This window comes from Accipiter gentilis, chromosome 12 (genome assembly GCF_929443795.1).
Source record: "Accipiter gentilis chromosome 12, bAccGen1.1, whole genome shotgun sequence".
In the NCBI taxonomy this organism is placed as follows: Eukaryota; Metazoa; Chordata; class Aves; order Accipitriformes; family Accipitridae; genus Astur; species Astur gentilis.
The window spans coordinates 9,317,824-9,342,387 of record NC_064891.1 but is presented as its reverse complement, the minus strand read 5'-3'; the positions used below and the strand labels follow the sequence as shown (position 1 = coordinate 9,342,387).

The following is a 24,564-nucleotide window of genomic DNA, read 5'->3' as shown; positions in this document are numbered from 1 at the left end:
GTCTGGAAGCTCCTGAGCTACGGATGCTTGCAGCAGCGTTCAGATTTGTCTGAATCAGAACACAGACACACATAGACTCTTGACTACACTAGGAACACACCAGTGTTTACCATAGCACAGAACTGTACAAATAAAAACACTGTAAATCGTGAGATTCGTTCTGAAGAAAATTTCTTTATCATACTAGAGAATTAAGACTAAAGCACTAGACTTTATCACCCTAGAGTAAATCAAGACTACTTAACTTCTTAACAAGTTCATCCGGGCAGAGTTTTACAGGAAATCCGGTTTACAAATTAACTTCATGCCTTTAGCCATGGACTTGACTTTCTCCAATTGCTTCCCTAAAGACAAGCCTTGCATTTGGCAATTGGACCAGGACAGCCACACATTTTCTATTTTATGGATGTAAAAGCCTGCTGCAAAGTTAGTAGGAAGTGATTTAACAGAGTCAAACGTCAAAGTATCAAAAAATGTAGACCTACACAGAAACAGAAACATTTTCAACCATGGCTGCACAGGAAAAAAATTTACTTGCAAATTACCTTCTCAGTACCTCGCTTCTTTTCTCGAGGCTGGTTAAGTTTAGCTTGTCTGTCCACTAAAATCTTCTGCCAGTAACGTTGTTCATGATCACCTTGAAAAACAAATTAACATTACTGTACATGAATAAAAATATTCAGTACAAATGGATGCAGTGTTTTCAGACTGTGATGAGAAGGAATCCTTTCCAACTAAGGTAAACACATGTGAAAATAACTGTTGGGGAAACCTAACAAGTATTTCCCCACCAGTCTTAAATTTCACAGTCAGAGAAACCATACAGCATTGCAACATCTGACCAGCAGACACCGAGGTGAACAAAAAAAGAAAAACCCTGTCCAAAGAAGCTTAAAGCTGACACTGAGGTCTCTTTTCTGTACAAGCTGGACAGGACCTGAATTAGTCATTTTATTAACTTTAGGACTGGATTGCCAAGGTATCTAAGCTTTCCCAAGCAAGGAGTTTTACAGACTTAAGAAGAACTGAGGAGACATGTAAACACCACTCTCTTCATCTAATTAGCAGAAGCAGCTCAGTATTAGCTGAAGTTTCACCATGGCACTCGGAGGCCCTTTGATTTACTGATGTACTCAAACCCAGGACTGATTTTAAACAACTATCAAACAGAAAAAAAAATTACTCTAAGAATGACTGAGATTATTTTGTTTCATAAAAACCACTGTTAGAAGTAAACTCTGGGGACTTCATGGGCAGTTAGGAATACTTTAAGATAACAGGGAATGAGAGGAAATAATTTTGCAGCTTCAGTGGCTGGTTTTCAGTAAGAAGCAGCTTGCCACTGTTTCCTCTGGTTTGTGCTGAAACTATAATGACGGGAATTTTGTGATATAATGTTGTAAGGTCTCATGGGAAATCTTCAGTTACAGGGAAGTTTCTAAGTGATAAAGTTACGGAATTAATAATTCTAAGAACCAATTTTGCATACATTTTAACAGCATTATTTATACATTCAATCACAATAACATCTAAATATTACCACAGACGTTTAATATCTTGTCAGATGAAAAGCTGAAGATAGTTAAGTTCTAAAAATTAAAATATTACAGAGAAAGCTTTAGTTCCTGCATCAGGGAGCATTAAAGATTCTTTCCCTATTCTTATTCTCTGTATTCACCCTCATGCCACCAAGAAAAGCTGAAATCCTTACTGTGAGTCACTTCTGCATTCTTCAGAAGCCTTTCCATTCTCATTTCAATGAACCAGTTGGGGGGGGGGGGGGGGCGGGGAGGGAGTAATCTTAAAACTATGAATGGAATGCTCCTGCAGTGTGGCACTTACTCCCAATCTACTACTACACTTTTTTATATAAAGATACAAAACCAGAGAGAAATACACAAAAAGCATTCAGCTCTAAAATGCCGTATTTCAAGTTGGTTTTGGATCTCTGGAACACAGCACGCTCTGGAGACAAATCTATCTCCAAATGACATTAGCAGCATTCAGTGAGTCTCAAACTTTAATTAACTTTGATATTATTAAGGTTGATGCCTCCATTATAGCTCTTCCTCTGCAGTCCTTAATTGACATTTATTAGGGTTTACTTCCCTGCATGCATGGAACCAGGCCTCATGTGAGGATCTGTGCAGGAATGCAGCAAAATATTTAAATACACAAATGAGAGAATCTCATCTGGATTGTTTTACCCATTTTTTTGTGCATTTAGGATTTTTCGTGCCTGTCTAATTTAAAAGTTCTATGAATACATTAAAAAAATTTGAGAGACTTCCCCCCACCTCCTTCTTCTATCCCTCACTTCCATAGAGGTTTCTCCACACTTTGAAGACTATTCCAATCTAATACACAATATTAATTTAGAACAGCAGAGTAATTTCAGAAAATAACACATATTAGAATGAAGTTCAAAAGTAAGCCGGTAAAAATTTTAGTGTAAATAGAATTAAAAAAAGGCATTACTCTGGCCTAAGTTATTCAACTTCCTGAAAAAAGAAAGATTAATTAGAAGGCAAGTGCTAAAACCACTGTAAGCATATCCATGCTGTTAGATCCTTGTCCTGTTATTTCACACAAGTTCAGTAATTTCACGAAAATCTTAATTTAAAATTATTTTGCATTATCAGAACGTTATATTCATAAAGCTGAAATGTAAATTAAGTTCTACAGTCCATTGCCACTAAAGGTACGTAAATAAATCAGTCTTAAAATAACAGATTTAAGTTGATAAAGGGAAGCAAAATCGTTATTTTGCTCTGAACAATGGCATAAAAACCCTTACTGTTTTACTAATTTCATTATAATAGCAAAATAAGAAGAATCACAGGGAAAAAGTGCAGTCTTTTCCCCAGCTACAAAGATATCTAAATATATCCATAAAGATACCATGCCATGCAATCCTTGTCACACTACTCAAGTCTTCTCTTGTACTACCATTAAAAAAAAGAAGTCTTACCAGTGAGAACTTCGAATTTCCAGTTGTTTTTCATCTGTATTTCTTTGTATGATTTCACAACAATCTGTGCATCCTCAGGAGTTTTAAAACGCACATGACATTCTGTGTCTCCCTGCAGCATGTCAACGTAAGCAACATCCGCCAGCACTGCCAAAACATCCTATCAAAGCGAGCAAGAGAACAGACCACAAACTACACTTTAAAAAAAAATAAATAAAAAGATTGACTTTTTGACCATTTGTAGATGACTGACATTTTCAAAAAGGTCATGAAGTACAAGGCAATAACTGAACTTTTTCATTTAATCAATTAATTTATTGTCAAATAATTCTGAATTAATATATTTTCCTAAGGGGATTATAAGTGAATTCTGATTTATGAGCCAACAACATCTATTTATCTCTCATCCTGTGCCCGGAGAACAATTTAAAGCAGTAATTGCTGAAGATGTTATTTTGTTGCATAAGAATAGTTGTACTAATGGAGCATCAGTAATTAGTAATTTATTTCAATGCTCTGTCTCTGTGGAATTTTTTAAAAAAGAAAAATGATTTGTGTACTCTAACATTGATACACGTCAGTCCAACAGCAAAATATCTAACTTCATTCTATGCATGAAATACATAAAACCAAGCTCATTCATGGCAGATTGAGAGATGAGCAGTAATAAACCAACCCTTCCTATGTTTATGAAGTGACCTCTGCCTGAAAATTTTCACTGACAGCTGAAGGGAGAAGAGTCACACATGCTTTTTCAGATGAAGTACTTCACTTGTAATACCTGCTGTTAGGGAAATTAACTAAGACTGCACATTCCTAGTCAATTTTGTTCACAGCAGGGCAGCTCAAGTAAGATGCTTCTATTGAAGAATTACACACTGCTTTTAACACTCCACTACCAAGGACAGCCTTAAAACAAAAGGTAAGTGCCAATGCTATTGAGACCATTTAAGAGCCAACCAAAGCTACTTTCCACTCTTCATTCTGATATCCCAAAGTCATGCTTACCTGGAAAACTACAACGACTCAGTTTACTGCAGTTGGCAAATGTTATGATCTCTGCTAAGCACCTTCATAGCAAAATATGGAAGTAGTGAAGTAAAAAAAAATAAATAATATCATCAAAATAATTTACAACTACTCTGCAAAGACCTTTCCAGTGTGTGGAAGTAATTAAGCCTGCCACAAAATCAGAAATACAGATCAACTCTGGAAGTTTATTAAGGAAAAAAACCTAGATGCATTGCTTTGTGGCAGTGTTTGCTGCAGCTACAACAGTCCAGAAACACAGGCAAAACAAGGTTTTGCAAAAGAGTTACACCTTTCATAAAAGCAACTACTATGGCCAGAAAAATCCAGTAAGGGTCAAGTACAGTTTGCAGCTTCCACTGCTGACCCCAAAAAGTGCTGGTACACACTGAAGATTATTGCTTCTTCCAGCTACAGTTGTATTCTGCAATTAAATAAGGCTTTTAGGGAGACATACATTTGCTAACATTTTCTGAAATATTTTGCCTATCTACTTATTATGGGAACCAAAGACATGATTAATAACTGCAAAGGCAACTCCAATCTTATTTTGTCCCCCTTAACTTTCATAAAGCCTAAGTTTTCCCTGGAACACTTCCCTAAAACTAAACCAAAAGAATAACTGGAAATACCAAACTAAGTTTGTTTTCAGCTATTGCAGGAACAGTAAGCTTACATGTTGTGACACAAACTTAACACAGTAAGGTGTATACTGCAAAGGGGCCCTCAAATGTTACAGTGACAACTACTACATTGTCTCAGTGTCTCCAGCACTCAAGACAACTGCCTACAAATATAGCAAGGCTGATAAGACTGATTAAGTTGAAACCCTATCATCAATTTGTTTTCAGAGAGAGACATCTCTCATCTTGTTTGGATTTATGCACACACTAAACTTCACACACTTGCAAGCAGCCAGTGACTTCAAATGGACTACTTCGTTACAAATATAGGTAGTTTGAGAAGTTCTCAGAACTCGCATTTTGAGCCATTCTCTCATTGCCCTAAGTGGTCTGAATATTTATTCCAACATGAGTTGAAGTTGTTCAAATTCCTTCCAGCTGTTATTCATCCAAAAGTGCAATTTGTGAAAGAAAACCTCTTGTGTCACATTCATGGAAAACTCAGGATCTGAAAAAAGCCTGTTATTTCCTTCGGAAAACTTTAAATATTTCCATTCAAAAAGATGCAACTTAAAACCACTACTTTCCTTAAAAGAAAATACTCTGCTTAAAATGTATAACTTTCATATCATGATGTGAAACAAAATTTAAGTTACCCTAAACACTTTTTTTTAAATTGTGAAAGAAAAAAAAAAAGTACTTGCCACAGTGAAAAAGAATAATAATAATAAAAAAGAAAGAAATGGGTGAATTAATTCTACTGCTGTCCATCTCACTGAACTGGAGTTTCTGTAATTGTGAATTTCTTACCAAAAAAAGACAATCCTTTTCTCATGCAAGATGCATTTTTTTGCCCCCAAATTCCTGTTAATGGTAAAAAGCCCCACATACTATTACAGATTTCTTGATCTGAATTGTGCCAGAATGACTGGCACAATGACAAGTAGAGAACACTGCACCCGCTTTGTCTTCCACTTCTCTTTTTAATCTGGAAAGAACTACTCATCCTTCTTTATTTTTGTCATTATTTTCCTTATAAACTTGACATTGCTTAAAGCACTCTAAAAGCTATTTTTTGCCTTGAAACATCCTCTTTACCCTGTTCTGCCGTTGTAAAATCTGCCATTATCAGGTACTAGAGAAGAATCTGTACACAGCTACTGGCCAAACAAATTAAAAAAGAATAATAAAAAAAATCAGCAAGACTTGTTTAAGTGGTATTCCATATTCAAACATTTGGGGGCCACTGTAAGAGGAAAGGCTAACAGCTACCCTGAGGTTACAAAGGCATTACCTTGATCTGCTTCCTGCCCGGCAGGGGCTCAGTGCTAATGATCTTCACAATTACTCCAGTCACGAACTGGGGCCCCATTGTGTTAGCCTTGGCAGGAGGGGCAGAATCTTCACTGGTGGCTGGTCAATTTAAAAAAGAGAAGAAAAAAAAAAAAAGAAAATTTTTACATTTATTGGTTTGACAAACTAAAGATGTTATGAAAGCACATAAGCAACATGATGTACACAAGAAATGAAACAAGGGGCATTAAATACTGCTACTTAAGGTTAAGTTTTGTTATTTTTTTTTAAATCCAGGATCAAGACTGTTCACAAGGTAAAGTCAATGTGAATAAAAAAAAAGGGGGTGTGGGGGAATAGCTCCAAGAATCTTAGAGAAGTTTTTACAGCCTACAGGGTCTTGTAAGACTATTTTATATTCTATGGATTACAGTTAATATTTGAACCCTCAGTTCTAGTGATTAAAAATAAGCAGACAGACATTGAGATCTCAGTATTGAAGTTAGTGAAGTACAGAGGATCCAGAGCAAAAAAACAATTCTATCTCTGAAAAACATAGAAAATTAACTAAGATGACACAACTACAAAGCTACTTTTAACCATAAAGCTGATAAAACCCAATTGCAAGACATTTTTTTAATGCCTTACATAGCGAAATTATTTTGTAAATCACTGCAGGTATAGTTAAGCTTAAGCAAATCAGGCCCAAGTAACATAATCAAAAAAGCTGATTATTGATTCACCTCTCTGAGGGTTTTATAATTACAATTACTTAAAAAGATCCTTATGCTTAAGAAGTGCTACTGGAATATGCTGAAAATACTTAAGTTTTTACTTATGAAATCCCTTAGTCCATAATCTACCTAAATGAGGGGGTTTTGCTTTTAATAATATTTAACATTCAGAGAAAGCACCAGCATTATAGAAAATAAAACCCTTTTGCAGTGTTTTTGGAGGACAGTATCTTAAATCACTTATGTTTGTGTAGTAGAATCATGAAGAAAACAAGGCAAAAAACCATCACAAACAGGATTACATTTGTCATTTTCAGATTGAGGCTTTTTCTGTGCACAAGATTCGGTTTCCATCTCTCCCACAGGCTCAGGTCTGATTTGAGACATTGTTTTCTTTAAGGAGGCCATACTGGCTTTTTGAAGGGCCAAATATTCCTGCTTCAAATCCATCCATTCAGTCCTATAAGTGGCAACAAAAGCATAGGATGTCAGTTGTAAAAAAGAAAATGTTGTTTAGAAACTCAGTCATAACTTTAGACAAAACAGTTTACAAATAGCATAAGTTAAACTTGGTGAGCAGTGCAGACCATCAGAGATCTCCCTGCACTTAAGTCAAATTAGGCCTTGTCAGTATCTACGCTTTATTATTTTGCTTTAGCTTCTAATATTCCGGGCAAGTTCTAACAAGATCAAGCTATCATTCACATAGAGTGGCTCCCAAATTTGTTTTACATAATCAGAAAGCATATAGAACAGCTTGGTAAACTGTTTTCTACTAGAACTACACAGAGCATAGATGCTAAATTCACACTTAATTCAGAGACAGTGAACTCTGAATTCACTGAATTAGCTCAGTGAACTGGCTCCTGTGTTACTATATTAAGATCAGTTATTTATTTTCTAGAAAAATCATTGATGGAAAATCAACAACTGGTTAAACTCACCAAAAACCTACTGAGATAAGAACATTCCTTACTATTCAAATGCATTTTGGTTAAAAAATACCACCACATGGAAGCAATTTATATATTTACATACATTTAACATGGAGATGTTTCTGCAAACAGCTAGAGCTTTGCTCCACAGAAACACAATGCCTATAGTGCCACTGTGAGAACGACTCATTGTTACCCTAATCTGTGCTATCAAACAAGCTGATAGAGGATTTTTAAAGAGGAGGATATCTTGTGGTAATGGTTTTAGCTGTTAACATTGACAACTGTATACTTCAAAAAAGCATCCAGACTCACCCAGGATCATACATTCTCAACAGAGCAAAGACATTAAAATAACAAAAGACCCACGTAATGATTCTTAGAGATAAAAAGGCAACACCATTCCATAGCGAGGTATGGTATAAATACAGGCTCAAGGAGGTGCTCGTTAACTTGACTCAGAGGAGAAGACCATGGGCTATGGGTCAGGCAAGTATTTGCAATGCTTATGCTCCTTTAAACCTCCCCCCCGCCTTGCTACAGTTAACTAAAATTTTAAACTCCTTCTCTGTGTTTGATGCAGTAGTTTCAGAATTTCAGTGGAAGAGGGCAAGCATCGTTGATGACTACCGTTTTTGTGGACCCCTTTTACTTTAACATGGAGGTGCTTTCTGTGATTTTAAAAAAGTAAGTGCTTCCATGTTTTAGTAGAGGTGAATCCTGATCGCAATACTGAAATACCATCCTGGATTTTTTTTGTCTACACTTCAGTTGCAAGATTTTTGGGTCCGGGAAAAGAAAAACGAATAACTTCGGCTGTAAGCAGATGAAATGAAGCGTGCTTCTCCAAGAACTAAAAGCTTTTAAGTGTTGCTGAGTAAGACATTTTCAGTGGCCTGCATATTTGAAGCATTTGAAGCAATTTTTGAATTCAGGACTCCCTTCGCTTTAACATGGAGGTACCTGCTGCCTAAAAAAGTAAGTGCTTCCATGTTTCAGTGGTGGTGGATCCTAATGTTGAACAATGAATTTCTAGAAACTACAGCTCAAAGCCTGCTTACAGTAATATATGTGGATGTCCATTATTGCATTAGCAGGACTCTATATACCATGTTTGGTTTTTTTTTTAGCTTTTGCTTATTTTTTGGTTATTTAGACTCCACTTAAGGACCCCCACAACTTAAATGTGGATGTACTTGCTTTGCTCCTCAATAGTAAGTGCTTCCATGTTTTAGTGATGGTGAATCCTTTTTCACTCAACTGAAAACAACTTTCCTCTTCAGAAATATATGGAAACATACAGAAAACGGAAAAATGTATCTGCAATGCATATGTGTACTACGTGTTAAACAAATCATAATTTTGCATCATGATGGCAAGGACCCCCTCTACTTTAACATGGAGGTACTTGCTGGATGCCTAAAAAAGTAAGTGCTTCCATGTTTTAGTTGTGGTGACTCCTAAGAGCCCAACAGTTCAGAGGCATGATGAATATTTTTGAAAAAATTTTTGGAATGGCTTGACTTAAGGGATTTGCAGTTACTGTTACAGGTGGCACTGTTTGAGACAGAACTCCACACAGCAGACTTGGAAAAACTCTGGTAATCTGAACCTTCTCAGCTACAGGCTAATACTGTTGCTAATATGCAACTCTGTTGTTTAAAATTGGAATTGCACTTTAGCAATGGTGATGGCCTGTCAGACATACAAAGATTTAATTAGTCATTAAAAATATTCCAAAGCTTGAAAAATTGTGAAAAATCATTGTGCCTGTTAAGCAATAAAGTATGCAAAATTTGTGACTGACAAAGTGTCCTGTAACTTGACAATTCATACAACTGCATATATATATATATATATATACACACACACACTCCAGGAAAACACTTAAACACTTTGCAACATGTTGGCTAGCTAAAAATATAGCTGCCATTAGGCTATCCCTACTGCCCTTTGCAGTTGAAACCACAACAAAAAAATCCAAGAGACACAGTGCAAACTGAAAATTACATACTTTGTGAACATCAAACAGGGAAGCTGAGAGCCCACCCAGCCTCCTGGACAGGAGGTCGTGGGATAAATCAAACTGAACAAGCTGGGATCTCACTCAACAGTATCAGTTTTGTTTGGGGTTTGGGTTTTTTGGGGGCAGGGGTGGTGTGGTGTTTTTTTTTGTTTGGTGGGGTTTTTTTTTGGGGGAGGGGTGTTCTTTAAGAAGGCTTTAGCCACCAAGAAGGCCGGTTTGTTTGTGCCAGCCTCCCCACCACATACCCCACATTAGTACCCAATACTGCCAAGAAAAAAATTTAATTAGCTCACAGTGAAACCATAGTAAAATGATACCTCCCCATCCACCAGGTACCATAAGCTAGCCACAGAGATCAGTTTTATAACCTACTTGGAGAGTACTCTGAGTGGAATGACTTCTTCACCCATTTTGTGTCTTTCTTTGTGTTTTTTCTTATGTTTCCTTTTAGATTTTGAAAGGGATGTGTCTTTTTTATCTTTGTCATCTTCTGCAGAAATGTCTACATTAAAAAGTCCAAAAGAAAAGTATTTAGTTCTAACATTGATGGGTGCTTAAAAAGATAGGTTATTAACAGTTCCATAAAATGTCAACTTATAGTTTAATGAACACTGGATCTTTGATTGAAATTGAATAAAAACCCTTTCACAAAAATCAGAGCCTACCACCTATTTCTAGTCCACGTTTCTCAACTACCTGAGTTTAGTCTCTAATCGTGGATTCTTGTCAACCCAAATGTGATTTCAATGCAGCTTTTAATCCCAGCTATTGCTTTTGTTTTTTTCCTTATCTCACATAAGAAGCCAGGATCATCGGCTTTTTCTTTTGTGTTTTAATCTTACTTATCTAGATTCCTATACTGTCACCATTTGCCTAGGCTGTGTAATCTATACTTCACTTCAGTAAAGTTCTATTAACTTCTTTGTGAACTATTTTTACTTCTGATGAGATTTACCTGCTTCAGTGTTGAAAAGTTCTTTCCTATTCTCCATGCACCTTATCTCCTCAGAATGACTCATTACCAGGTTTAAATTTAAACTGCAGGGAACACATATTCTTATACCCGACCTTGTTATGCCTCCACCGTATCAACCATTTTTTTTACCTACCGACTCGAGGCATAACAAGCTTTTACCAGTTAAGTTTTCAGTCTTTCAAAGACAGAAATTCAGTGTCTCGGTCTTCCACCAGCACTTGAAAGTTTCACTCAAAAACCTTTAATCCAAGTAATAAACCTATTAGCCTCCAAAATGCATACTAATGCATACACTTGTTACATTTCTTGTTGCTTTCCAGCCATGTTCTTTGCAACCCCCCCTTTTGTTACCATATCACTTTCCTCACTTGATTGTGACCCTCTAGCATATTAAGATTCCAATTTACTTAGGCCACTACAAATACCATTTCAACTGCAAAGAATGCAGTTTCTTTAACTCAAGCTTTTCTCCTTCTCTAGACATCTCCCTCATTACTAAGCCTGTAATTTGTAATCTGTAAGATATCTGCCATTTGATTTCATTCATGCATATAAATCTTGAAAATACTAAGAAGATATGCAAGAAACTTTACCATTGGAATCCTTCGGAGCTTCTGTTTCCTCTTTTACAGGATGAACATCATCCTTTTGAACACTTTTCTTTACTTTTGGAGTTGATGCCTCACCATCTCCAGAGCTCATTCTTTTTCTCTTCCCTGGCCTGCTTTCCCAAGGTACCTCTGAGCTTTCTGTTCTGTCCCATTTTCTTTTCTCTCTCTTTGAGGGCTGCCTGTGAGTCTCAGTTCCCTCCATTTCTGAACACTCAGATGAAGTCCTATGTCTTTTTGACTTGGGTACTTGCTCTGTTGTAGTGTTCGTGTTTGGTTCCTTTGTCTCTACAGCTGCCTGTACATTGCTCTCTTTCTTGATTTTGGATTTCTTTTTTTTCTTCTTTTTCTTCTCTTCTGTATTAAAAATACAATATTTAAAACTGCCAATGATTAAAAACTAGATTAGATTAACTGACTTAAGTAAACAATCATGATAGTGCATGCCATGATAATCTGGGATGCTAAATGAAATGCCCAGCTCTACCATCTCTAACTACAGGAGACATGCAATACATTGTCCCAAAGTTCTTCCTAGGCTTTTTCAGCAGAAAAGAAAAAAAGATACAATTCTCAGTCTGACAAAGTGAAAAAGACCTCTGGGTCACAAGGGCAGCTTGACTACAGGATTCCTGAAGTACTTACTCTCAAATTAAAAAGAAAGGAGCTAGACTTCTTTGCTTCTCTTTAACAAATACACATTTTGTTATATCATCCCTTACTTGTCTTTGAGAAGAGAGACCTTCCTCCTTCCAGGCCAAACAAGAAAGACAAGAAAATAAAAAAAGACTGCCGATTTGTATGCTGAGAATAAAAGGAGATACTCGGCCCAATGCATCTGTCACACTATTAATGTAATGAACAACTATTTGCCTACTAAATTGAAGAATGTTAACCAATCTGAAAAAAAAAGTTTTATTTTCAATACTGTCTACTTGCTTCAAAGTTGTCATAGGCAGAATGCAATATGAAGTAGCAGAGAGTATCTTAAGTGGGTTTAAAGCATGGTTTAAAAAGCATTTTTTTTTCTTTGATTTCTTTTTCCCCTAACAATTACTGGTATAACAAAGAACTAGTGATAATAGTGAGAAATATAACATATCATTCATCATTATGCTTATGAAAAAGACAGGAAGATATCTGAAGTCTGGGAAATTGTATTACATCATCAGAAACAAAGAAAAATGTATCAGTGATCAAAGTTTTAACATAATCCTGCTATGTTGCTTTGTAAGTTATAGTAAATAGTATTTATTGGAAACATGCTCAACTGTGAATTCATGATTCTTTTCTCAGCAATATCCTCCAGGTTTTTACGAGTAATTATAAATCATGTTAGTGGAATTATAAATATGCTGTAAGAAGTTCATTACCCTATAGACTGCTTTGCTCAAATAGCAAGAGTTCCAAAGAGGAAGAAAGGCAAAAATCCACCGTTTTCATAGTTCTCACAGAAAGTTTCGGCAGAGAGAATACCATAAGGTTTGCAGTGAAATATGTCAGATGATCACAAACTCATCTGAACAGCACTAATGTTTAATTTTGCTCTTATGTCTGTATCTTTCCCTTCAATACTAAATATTTTTTAAACAATCTGTGCCAAATTTTTCTTTTGCTAATGATAAATGCTTAGGTAACAATTTATTGTACAGCCTGAATGCTGCTCTGCCAGCCTAACAATGACTAATGGTGGTAGCTGGCAACAGAGGAAAAAAGAAAATAAGTTCTTTATCAAGCAAGAAAAAAAGGCAGAGATTTACTATATTTTAGTTTTACACTTTTGTTCTTATTGGCCAACAAAAAAATAGCAACATGCATTTTTATTTCTATAAAGTTTTTAACAAACATGAAATTAGACTGCTGTAACAGAGCATTTCAGGGTTCTCTCTTCAAAAGTTGAGGCATAAAACATTTTGTTTCCTGAATAACACTTACCTACTACACTGCTGTTACTTGTATTCAGCGCAGGAACAGGCTTATTCTTTACTGTTTTGGGGAAAATCCCAGGCTTCCGTGGCGCTTCTTCTGGAGGATTATTCAAAAACTTGGAAACAAAATCCACAAACCATTACTAAAAAATCATATTTTCTTCTTTAGTTAATCTCCATCCAAGTTGAAACTAGCAGTCCTATATTCATTCAAGAAAAATGTAGTCTTTCATGACTCCAGAGGTATACATTGCTCTTTTAGTACAGTCAGTGGTGTTGTAGTTTTGTGGGGTTTTGTTGTTGTTGAGGTTTGCTTTTTAAATGCAGAGCTTGATTTCACATTATTACTGTGATATCTTTATGCATGTTTCCATTACGATATTGAAACATAAATACATGTTTTTAAACTTTCAAATCACATTTAAATACAGAAAATTAGGTATGACCGTGCTTGTCTGATGAAATTTAGTAGCCATTTTACTGTTACACAGGGATCTCTAGTTCTATAAAAGATGGCAAGAGCAGCCAACCAAATTATTCCAAAAAATATCCGCTATGCTTCTACTAAGTCTCCAGGTTAACAGTATTACACTTTCAAAGAATTATGGAATTGATGGGAGGTCTGGGGGTAGGAGACAGGAACATAACCCCTGCTATGTTAAGTTTTTAAAGTATGGTATTTAAAGAATTTCTCTAAGATTCAGTAGGTGAACTAGGCAAGACTACACCATCCATATGGCAAAGTGACAATCAGGAACAACGTTAACAGACCAGAAGCACCATTGTTACCAATTAATATGTATAATACAATTGAGGTAACCAGGGAGCTCCTAAAGACCTGTATACAGCCTGCACCAGTTAATATTTAAAATAGGGAAACAACAACTAGACATGAATTAGGATTTAGGAACTAACTAATAGACAATGGGGCTTTATGTTTATGTCAGAAAAGGTAATGGATTGTGGTTTGGTCAATAAATCTCGAAGAACTGCTCTGAACTGCCATGATCAGAGAAGAAGTAGGTAAAAGGTAATTACTCCGGGGGAGATCGTGACCACCAACTCACTGACCACCTACTCAAGACCATAAAGGAAAAAGAGTCCGTGCACTAATTTACATGAGGGGTGAAGAAAGAACCAATCATTAAGAAAAATAACAACAAATACATATTAGTTAAGTGTATAAACGTGAGAATTTTTGAGACAAGGGTGTGCTTTGTTGGGATGGGTACCGATTCCTGCACATCAATGAAATTAATTTCAAAATACCTCAACTCTGTGTGTTATTGGCTTGCACACCGCATAAATGGACCCTGTTTGTGGGACACCACCATTACTCACCTCAATTGCTTTCTCTGCTTGCTCTTTAGTTTCAAATTCAACAAAAGCAAATCCCTTTGGATCACCAGTAGTTTTATACCGGGGTATACTGATGTAAACTACATTACCACACTTCCCAAACACCCGCTCAATCCAACTGTGATTGACATTTTTGGGAAGCAGCTCCTGAAAAAAAAAAAAAAAAAAAGGCAATTTTCTCTCTACTGTATTACCATTGTATCAGATAGTTTACTGTATCTTCCAATTAAAAACTTGACACAACAAAATATATTTAGGTTTCACATGACAACGTTGAGAAACTTTTTTAATTTCAGTAAGTATTCTTCTTGAGAGGTCTTTGTATTCAGGTAGTAAAACCAGTGATCTGAAAATGGATGTCTAATCATCCATATACCTATAACAAATACATTATATATTTAATGCAGATATTTTTCTTCCTGTGACAGGTACCTACAGCTTCATCTTTGCAACATTAAATATCTTTGCAACATTTAAGACCTTCAAGCAATATAATTCTGCGTTGTCTCAAACTATCCACTGCAAAGCAGAAGGATTTTTTATTTATTTTTTTTTAAATTTGCTGGTAATCCAGGTATCACAGAAAGAATTCTTGTGGGTCAGTAAAGCGTCACTTCTCAAACTGATAAATTCCTGCTGGCAGATGACATTTTAAAAATTAGTGGTTAGCACTTACAGCCTACTTCATCACATGCAGCAGAAACTTTCAGCCAGCCCCTTGGATGATACAACTGTCTGATTTTCATTTCTATAAAATCCTTAATATAGCAACACATTTTAGCAGCTTGCAGACATCATGTCTCAGTTCCTAAATATCTCCCTTCATGAATCAAGGAGAAATCCTACTGTAATCAATTTCTAAATAGACCCAACTGAACACCATTAAAAACCCTACTCTCAAATTCATGCCTCAACAACAAGAGTCAGCAATACTTCATTTTCCTCATGGCAAGTTACTGCACTAAAAGGTTTTCCTTGTAGGAAAACATTATCACATTCAGCCAGAAAATTATTTTTGCATGAACTCTGCCTGGCTAAGAAAAAGGTTTCATTACAGTTTGGTATAAAGCTGAAAAGCCAGTTATTTGAAGCTTTAAAAATATTATGGGATGAGTGTATGTCAAAGCGTAGCTTATGTTAAAACATATTAAAAAAAGGTCATTAACCATAAGATGATTTGAGAGAAATTCAATGAAAACTTCCCCTAAATTAAATGAGATTTTAAACAAATAATGAAGTTACTATTCCCTAAAAAAAAAACCATCTTAAAGTCTCAATTCTCAGCTCAGAAATGAAGCTTTGACTTCCTGCATAAATTCAGAAAACATACTACTGTTGAAGACAATCCTTCAAGTAGAGGCTTTAACTGTGACTTTTTTATTAAACCAATATAAAAATCTTTCTTTCACCTACTCCAGATTGAAACAAAACTTACCAACACCTTGACTACTTCTGCTCCCTCCCATTGGTACATACCAGTCATTTAACATGACTTAACTTTTCTGTAATTGCAGTATATAATAGCAGGTACCTCATATACTAGTCTTTAAAAAGGAAGAAACCCATCCTTTTTGGTAGGAGTAAGAGAAGGTAATGGGTTGCTACATATTCTCTAAACAAGATCTCTATGAATTCAGTAACTTATAAAACACACCAGTTATCTATTTTGGTCTTACAGAAAAGCTTAAAATTAAAAACCATTTAGGTATGTACTTAAGCTATGTATAGGCTATGTAGCTTATTAAATTTGGAGTATCTTTTCCAAAAATGATATAGAAAAGTATTTGAGAAATTCTAAGTAGTCCCTGTAATCACGTTAGGGAAATAGTAGGATTGACACCTTGTACTTCAAAAAAAAACCTAATAAACTTTTCTGGGCTTTTTTTTAAAGCACATAATTATCAGAGTAATCCAGCTTCTCTCTATCTGGATGGGTTGGCATTTTGGGCATGATTATTACTTATGTTTATCACAGAAAGCTTGGTGCCTGCTTAAAATTACTAATTCAAGCCACTAACAGGTACAGGTACATACCTAAATTGACAGTAGTCATGAAAAGCTTTCTTTAGAGACAAAGGGAATTCCACACTGGCTTCAATTCTATTTAAAAAATTGCACAGGATTTTAAGCAACAGTTCAACCATCACATCTCCTTCCATGCTACCACTTAAGTGGCTCAACAATATGATAATAGCTGTTTCACTCTGACACATCTGAAATATGTTGAAATTAGGAGGTTTTCCAGCAGCACAAGCTATTTTAATTTAATTAACTAATCATGGCAGTATCAATATAGCCACAGGATAGTGTGCTATTAGGAAGATGAATTTTTTTAAAGCCCCCTAAAAATAAGACCAGCTCATTTAGGTACACTTTGCTTTTAGAATAATGTTTGTGAGTTACAAAACCAGAGGCGCTTGCAGTAACAAATTTTGTAAACAGATTGTATTCTAGAAAGTACCCCTGATGATCTTGCAAACTCAGCCAGATCCTGTTTGATAAAATTAATAAAGTCATTATTCTAACACTTTGACTACATTAATGCAATTTGTAAGTATTTCTTGTACCAGTGTTGCTCCTCTAATGGCATTAACTAGAAAAGCCCAGTGAAAGCAGTAATGGCTAAATGAGAAAGTGCACCTTTTCTTACAAGCAGGTGAAGCAGCTCTTTGCTCAGCTGGTACAAGAAATTGGTGTACCAAATCAACCCCTTTCTTGCCATGGTCACAATTTATTTCCGTTATGTACACTGTATAAGCAACAGTAGACAACCACCTGCCCTGTGTTAGCAAGAATATTGGTGCACAGAGACATTCCCAATACAAAAAATATTTACTGCATTAAACATGTACATTGACCCCCATTCTATGGGCCTTAGCATTGCAAGTTCAGTACACTGATACTGCATTTCCCTCCTCACAGTCCTTTTCTTTTGGAGAAAAAAAGAAAAAAAAGATGACAATCAAATTTTATTAGGTTTTATACTTCATGTAAACATTTCCTGTACTAAATCCATGATGTTCTCACAAGAAAATCTACCTAATTCTGGTAAAGCTACACGAATGCTTTATGTTGGTTTTGTTGTTCTTAATACAGTAAATAATACTACGCAATTAGATTGTCATAGACAACACACAGTGGGTTTTGCACTCAAAGAATTAACAGCAAGGAAGTTTAAGACTCTCCACAGTTAGAAATAAAGCACTCTGCCAGACACAAGGCATGTACAAGTACAACCTTACCACATAGACTGTACGGCTATCCACATCCTTTGGTTCCTCACCCAGCGGCTGGCGTCTTCTGATTCTAGTTCCTTCTAAATCCAACTGAAAGTAACGAGAAATGAACAAGCATTTTCTGTAAGATTATTGCCTACTTCAGCACCACTATCATAATTATTCCAGCATCAGCAAATACAAAAGAGTGAAATATTAAATACCTCTACAACAGATGAACTTTTGACTGCTCGAGCTATCAATTTTCCATCAGTAGTCAACTTTTTCATTTTGTTGAAAGAAACAAGAAGTGATATGTCAACATCTAGGGATAAAAAAGGTGCAAATGATGAAATCACAGTAATCTAGAAAGCATTAGTTAAGTGTTCTAATCTGACATTAAAACTCCGCTAGTATTTTTGTAAAACAATCTGCAAGTCCTAAGTGCAGATTGTAACCATACTGCCAGGGATGTTACAGACAATTAAAGTTCAAAGTAAATCTATATTTAATTTTCTTTTGTGCTAACTTTTATCAAAGGAATTTCGTTCTTTTACCTTCCCACTGATAACTATTGTCTTTGAAAAGAAATGAAAAAAAAAAACCCCTTTCTGATGTAGTTTTACAATACAAAAACAATTTCCATTGAAAACATGCCTCTCCTTCAAGTACTCAATTCAGTGTTTAACCTAGTCGTCTCAACACAAAAGAGGCCCTGCTTGCACTTCAGCTGCAATGAGTCATGCTGCTAAAGCCCTGACAGAAAATTATGTAGTATTACTCATAATAAAAAAAGTTAAAGCTAGCCAAGCTCTAATATCTCTAGAAAATGTAGGCCAAGTTTTATTCCACTGAAGGCCCTTTTTTAAAAACTGGCTTGAAGTTCAATGTAATTGAGGACTACACCAAGCAGTTAGAAGGCTACACTTCTCTCACAATGCAACTGGACTAACGATTTACACTTCAAATAAATATGGACTCCTTAACAAAAATAAGTATACACTTCTGGAAACTGCTGTTTTTTTGTTTTGATGGAAAAACATCTTTGTACAGACATACCACACTTCTAGTCCACCTGGCATAACACAGTTAACTGAATTATACTGATAGATGTATTTACCACACATGTACTGTTTTTTAAAGCAAAAGCATACTAGTCACTGCAGCTAATGTGTAAATTAATTTCTTCAGAAAATCATAAATAAGTTTCAGAACCAAGCTCAATTTCCTACTCTGAAGTCAAATCAACCTTGTCAAAAATTGTCTAAAGGAGACCCACAGTCACCCTATGTGCAAAGACACAATTTCTCATGTACCAAACTTGTGCAGAAAACACACACAAAAAATGTATCTAACTGCAAATCCAAGTGACATTAATTTCTGCATATATATAGCCTACAAGTCAAGTACTGTACCTCCAAGGACAAAATGACCCTTGTCTGTTTGCTTATTCTTAAAATCATACAAAGTTAAAAAAAAGAAAATCAGGTCTCCCAAGCAGTCATTTGTAACCTGGCAAATGCCTCTAACTTATGGCTGGTAGTAAAGGAAAGGTAAAGAGAAACACTAAATACAGTTTCTAAAACCTGGTACCAAGCTCTGCCTCCTGAGCTGCTAATCCTAATGCTGGTTTTCAGCATGAAATTACTGTCTTCCCCAGGAGTAGACATGCACCTCAAAATAAGTTGTAACTGTCACCAGCAATATACTGAAGAGGAAAGTTAAACATATCTGTTTACTTAAATACCGTGAATATAAACTTACACCCATCTCTGGACTTTTCTATTTGTTCTCGGAGAAATCTATCTTTGTGGAGATTAACATCACCAAACCAGAAATCCACTTGTTTTGCTATGTCTGCGAGCACCTGTTTAACCCTTGACCTCTTCTTTTTCTCTCTCTCCTTTTTCTGTTCAGTGCTTTCTTCCTCCATGGCTTCGTCTCTTGCAGTTTCAGTCTCCATACCTGTCATTCTGTTAACTGAAAGTTAAATATAACCTTTGAGAAAAATAAAAAATTTCTTATTTCAAGGAGTAAACATGCTTGTTTTCTGTTACATTAAAAACTTCACGCATCCCCGGTGAGACTATGCGCCATTCATTATTTGTAGTGCAGAAAAATACAAAGCATACAGAAGATGAGGAAAATTAGGTCACACAGTAACTCTGTGATGAAGACTAAGCTGGAACTCATGTCTCCTGGCACCTAGTACTGCCCTTTAGCCACAGAGATTCACTGGAGGCAAGCTGGTACCAAACTGCAAGCTTTTAATTTAGAATTTGTACTATTGTATTAATTCAGAATGCCTTGTGAACAGTCTGCCTTCCCCATTAGATTTCTAACAGCAGCTTTTGAATTTCAGCAGCACTCATGGAATTCACAGTTTCAATTGCTTTTACAAGTTATCAGACAAGCAGTGCTATTTAAAAAAAAAAAAGTGAATTCTTTAAAGCTCTTGTGCAGATCACAAAGTGTGTTTTAATACATAACTTCTGTGTTACCAGAAAAGCAAGCTACTTGCTAAAGAGAGCCTACAAAAACTAATCTAAAAAGAAGACAATTTCCCTTCCAATAAACACATTTTCTTAGACTTGAAAAAAGACAGACATAATTTGTTCTTCACTCCCCATATCTCCCAGAAAAAAACACACAAAAACCCCAGAGCACTATATACTTCAGAAATCACCCTTTTATGTAGAAGGCAAAGCAGGAAAGAAAAAAAAGCTGGATTATATAGGAAGACTTCTGAAAAGGCTGGCCAAAGGACCGTGCTCAGCAGGCATATATCATAACTCCAGTGGCTGCAAAGAGGTTACACTGACATACATACAGCACTTGAAGAGCTCATTGCAAAAATTTATGGTACTACCTCCAAATGAGAAGCATCTATTAATCCTTATAAATGAATACAATGTAAAGACATACTTAAACACATAGTTGATGTTCATGGCAGTTCTGGTAATAGTAAGCTTTGGTTTTAAAAATTGTCTTTGTTCTGTCAAAAATGCAAAGCACTTACTCTTGTCAATTGCCAAGGCCCTACCTAAGAGCAGTAGTTCAAAATCTTCCAATCCTGCCTTTGAATACATTCTAATGCATTCTTACTTGCAAGCCCCTGTGGCAACCCATATGTGCTACACATAAACAAAACATTTTTCCTTTCTTTGGTTAGGGCTCTTTCATCAAATGCCACTGATTTTAACAGCAAACCAAGTTCTGTCAGAACCTCAGAATCGGGCCCCTAAAAAGTAGGCACCAACTAGAGGGAAGTGACTCAAATGTACAGATTTACTTTGAAAAATGTAAAACCTTTTTAATGCATCAATTCTTTTTTTGTTTGTTCACATTTCAATTCACTGTAGCTAGTCAGCCCTCCTTGAAAACTGCCAGTCACCACAGTACTTCATTTTACATAAGCAAAACAAAGCTATACTGCCAAAACCAGACAGCTTTTTGAAAATGAAATTAACACAAAAATTAAAGTAATTAATGTAGCAATCACCATATGAAAGACTTCTCAGCTCTCTGTCAAGGCAACATAGAAGGAAACATGAGTACAGTCATCAGAAAGGAAGCCCACCTCTACAACAGGATGACAAAAATGGAAATGGTCTTCAAATTATTGTGCAAATCAGGCTTCCTTAGCAGGATATCAGTTTCTCTCCCTGCTGTGAGCTGACTACTCAAGATAGTGAAAGGTCAACTATTACCTTGAAAAGATAAGCCAGGTAAAACTCTCAATACAAGCAGAAGTTTAAGCTCCATTCAAGCCCTTCAGCAAGATATTTATATTAATAATCAGCAGAACAATATACTATTTAGCTGAGGGCTATAGCAAATTGCACGATTAAAGGTAAAGCATCATTATGGGTTACTTTTAGTGGCTGAACAGTATTAAATGACCACGCTGACATATAATGAATGTGGCTTATGTACAGCAAAGCTTTATTTTAAGAAGCCATCTAAGTGTTTCATGAATTGAGTCACTCAGCCTTGGGACTTCCTTCCAGGAGAGAGGTTCTCATTCAACCTTAAAGAAAAACAGCTGCAAACTGTATTCCAGGATTCCCCTCACTTTGTGCTACTTGCTTTAGAAATGAAGCTTTGAGAAAATTACTTTGAAGGAGCTTGGAAATACAGAGTCAGAGCAAATGTCAGCTATGAATCTGTAATTAGAATCTGTATACAATCTTATATTTAGTAGTGAAATATCCATACCTGAAACAACACTAGATTAAAACTCAGGATTTAAGAAAATACTGTTTATAAGTAAGTGTGTCAATAACTCATAGCACTCGCTTTTTCTGGTGGTATTCTCTTCATTTGCAATTACTCTTGCAAACCTCAACTGATCAGTGAAAGTTGCAATGCCACGATATAAGATATTGCATTTTTGTTGACTTGCCAACTCTTTAACACTGCCAGCCTCAGAGCTGCAAGCACTATTCTGATAAACAAAATCAGACCAAAGCAAAAGCAGGGTCAAAACTTCACTGTGTTAAAGCAAAAGAGCTGCCATCCCTTAGCTCTCCTCAAATGAAATAAAATCAGTGTCTCTATGTGCAAGAGTGAAGCCAGGAAAAGGATGAACAATTAAGCAGAAGGCAGGAACTCTAAGAAAGCAATGATAATGTAAATCAAAATAATACAGGTCCACAGAAACCTACAGTAACTTATCTATACTCTTTAAAAGGCAAATATTAAACATGCTGGTGCTAACTTGTACACAGCCAAGGTCCAAACCCAACTTCTATTATTAGAAAGATCTATAAAAACATAATCAAATTTAACTGTAATGCAGGGTTTGGAATAAAGAAGGTTCCAGTTATAAAATATCCTTTATTCTTTTATATTAAGCATTGATGCAAATGCTTGCTTGGGGAATTTTAAGTAGTAAAATAGTGCAAGGGGGGCTAGAAGGAAGAGAAATTATCATTCAAAATACTTTTTATACTATGAAAATGTTTCCATATAGTCAGTGGCAAAGCTTCATCTTCTGGACTTTTACTCCAAAAATAAATGTAAGCATTCAGCAAACCTGAAACTACTTTGAGACACATTCTGTAATCCACCTTGGGTATTCTTACTCTAACATACATGCAGGCAGAGCTGTAGCAGTTTAAGTTCCTATCCTGCCTTGTAACATCACTCTTTGGAAAGCAACCTAAGAAAGGACAGAAGTTAATACACGGGGACCAGCACAATTTTCTTAAGCTAAAACCAGAGAACCTCTGCTTTTTCCCCATTTTAAGCAATGAAACCAATACATCACTTTAAACCTACATTTAAGGCATTCAAGAGATGTCACGAAACCCATGTGCTCACACACAGAGAAGGCTTTGCTTCCATGTGACAGTGATGGGTGTTAAGGCTGTTTCCAGACATAGGCAGACCCCACTGGGTCAGTCCTGCAGTGGTTACCCTTTCCTCTGTCATCACAAGAGGTGGAAAGTGTTTTTTTAATAAAATGCAGGCCTGCAGCACAAGACTATGATTAGATGGACCCAGCTATACGAACCAACAGTTCACTGACACAAAGAGGGCAGCCCAGCTCTCTCATCTTACTTGCTACACAGTCCTCCCTCAGAAAATATATCACTCTCTGGTAAGCCAGTTCAACTCTGTGACCTGAGAACTAAGTTGCTATTTTGTGGTCCTTCCCTGCTCGATGAGTGGGTTAAACCAACTCATTAAAGAGCTGAATAAGCAGCAGGAATAAGCACTTGGGAGCAGGACAGTGGTGGGTACAAAAGCAAGACATCCTGCTGCCCTATTAGCAGCTGCACACACTGCCACAGAACCACTGCACAACTGTAGGAGAACCTCATCCTCCCCACCCTTCAAAAAAAGGGGAGAAACACAATCTGAAATAGATTTTTCTAGCCTGGACTTAATCTTTGCCGGCATAGCACCTGACTAAATCCTGGTTACCGACCGTACATCTACCAGTTACGCAGGTGTTGACCACTGCAGGTTTCAGCACTGCTGCTGCCGTTGCTCACAGACCTTGTATGCATAAAATAGTAAAGCAAATACTAACACGCTAGCCCAAAGTCAACCACTCCCCATGTCCCCCCCTTGACACGGAACCCTCTCCTCCAACACGAGATGCCAGGTCTTGACACCGTGTGAAGGCACCCAGCCAGCACCCGCCACCTGTGCTTCACCTGGAGGCAAAGTCACCACCGGGAGACACTATGGGACAAAGACTGTTCGCCTCAGAAAGGCGCCACACACGTCGGCAAAAGCGGGCACCGGGAGGGAACGATGCCCAGGAGCCGGGCACGGGTGGGCTGAGGACCGCTACAGGCGAGGCCAGGGCACGGTTAAGGGGGACGAGCGGGGTGGGCGACACGCAGAGCGCGACGCCGCCCTGACAAGACGGCTCCCGCCCGCCCGCCCGCCCGCCGCCTGACAGGACCGATCAACCGCCCGGCACGCGCAAGCCCCTCAGCCCAACGGCCGCCACCTCGCCTGGCCGCACGAGGCGCGCCCAGCGCATGCGCCCCGCAACGGAACGCGGGGGGGGGTGGGCGGGTAAGGGGAAGGGTGGCTATTGGAGGCGGCAGCGCCCCCTGGCGTCGCCGCCGCCGCCGCCGCGCCCGGCTGCCCCCCGCCCCCCCACCGCCCACCACTGACCTGCCGCCGCGCCCGCAGGGGCTCGCCAGGCGACGTCACGTCAGGGACACCGGGCCTCGCCGGCCGCGCCCGCCTCTCGCAGCGGGCCCTACCTACCTACCTCCCTACCTCCCTCCCTCCCTCCTCCGTCACCCCGTCGTCTTCGCCGTCGTCAATCCCGGCGCGACGCGCGACCCCCGCAGGGAGAAAAGCCCCGCGGCGCCGCCCGCGCATGCGCAGCGCGGCAGC

At 37.4% G+C, this 24,564-nt stretch overlaps 1 protein-coding gene across 4 annotated transcripts in view; it reads right to left on the bottom strand.

Moving 5' to 3' along the window:
• LARP7 (La ribonucleoprotein 7, transcriptional regulator) overlaps positions 1-24,465 on the bottom strand; it is a 29,282-nt gene extending 4,817 nt beyond the window's left edge. The window contains exons 1-12 of one of the 4 annotated variants that reach the window (XM_049815014.1): positions 24,445-24,465; positions 19,462-19,677; positions 17,922-18,022; positions 17,725-17,808; positions 14,465-14,629; positions 13,131-13,239; positions 11,181-11,552; positions 9,984-10,113; positions 6,953-7,110; positions 5,918-6,036; positions 2,972-3,131; positions 546-637 (exon numbers count right to left, since the gene is read on the bottom strand). In XM_049815014.1, the coding sequence (XP_049670971.1) occupies positions 546-637; positions 2,972-3,131; positions 5,918-6,036; positions 6,953-7,110; positions 9,984-10,113; positions 11,181-11,552; positions 13,131-13,239; positions 14,465-14,629; positions 17,725-17,808; positions 17,922-18,022; positions 19,462-19,669 (1,698 nt within the window). In that variant the 5' untranslated portion in view covers positions 19,670-19,677; positions 24,445-24,465. The other 3 variants (XM_049815013.1, XM_049815015.1, XM_049815016.1) reach the window with 3 other exon arrangements.
• Positions 24,466-24,564: the final 99 nt, after the last annotated feature.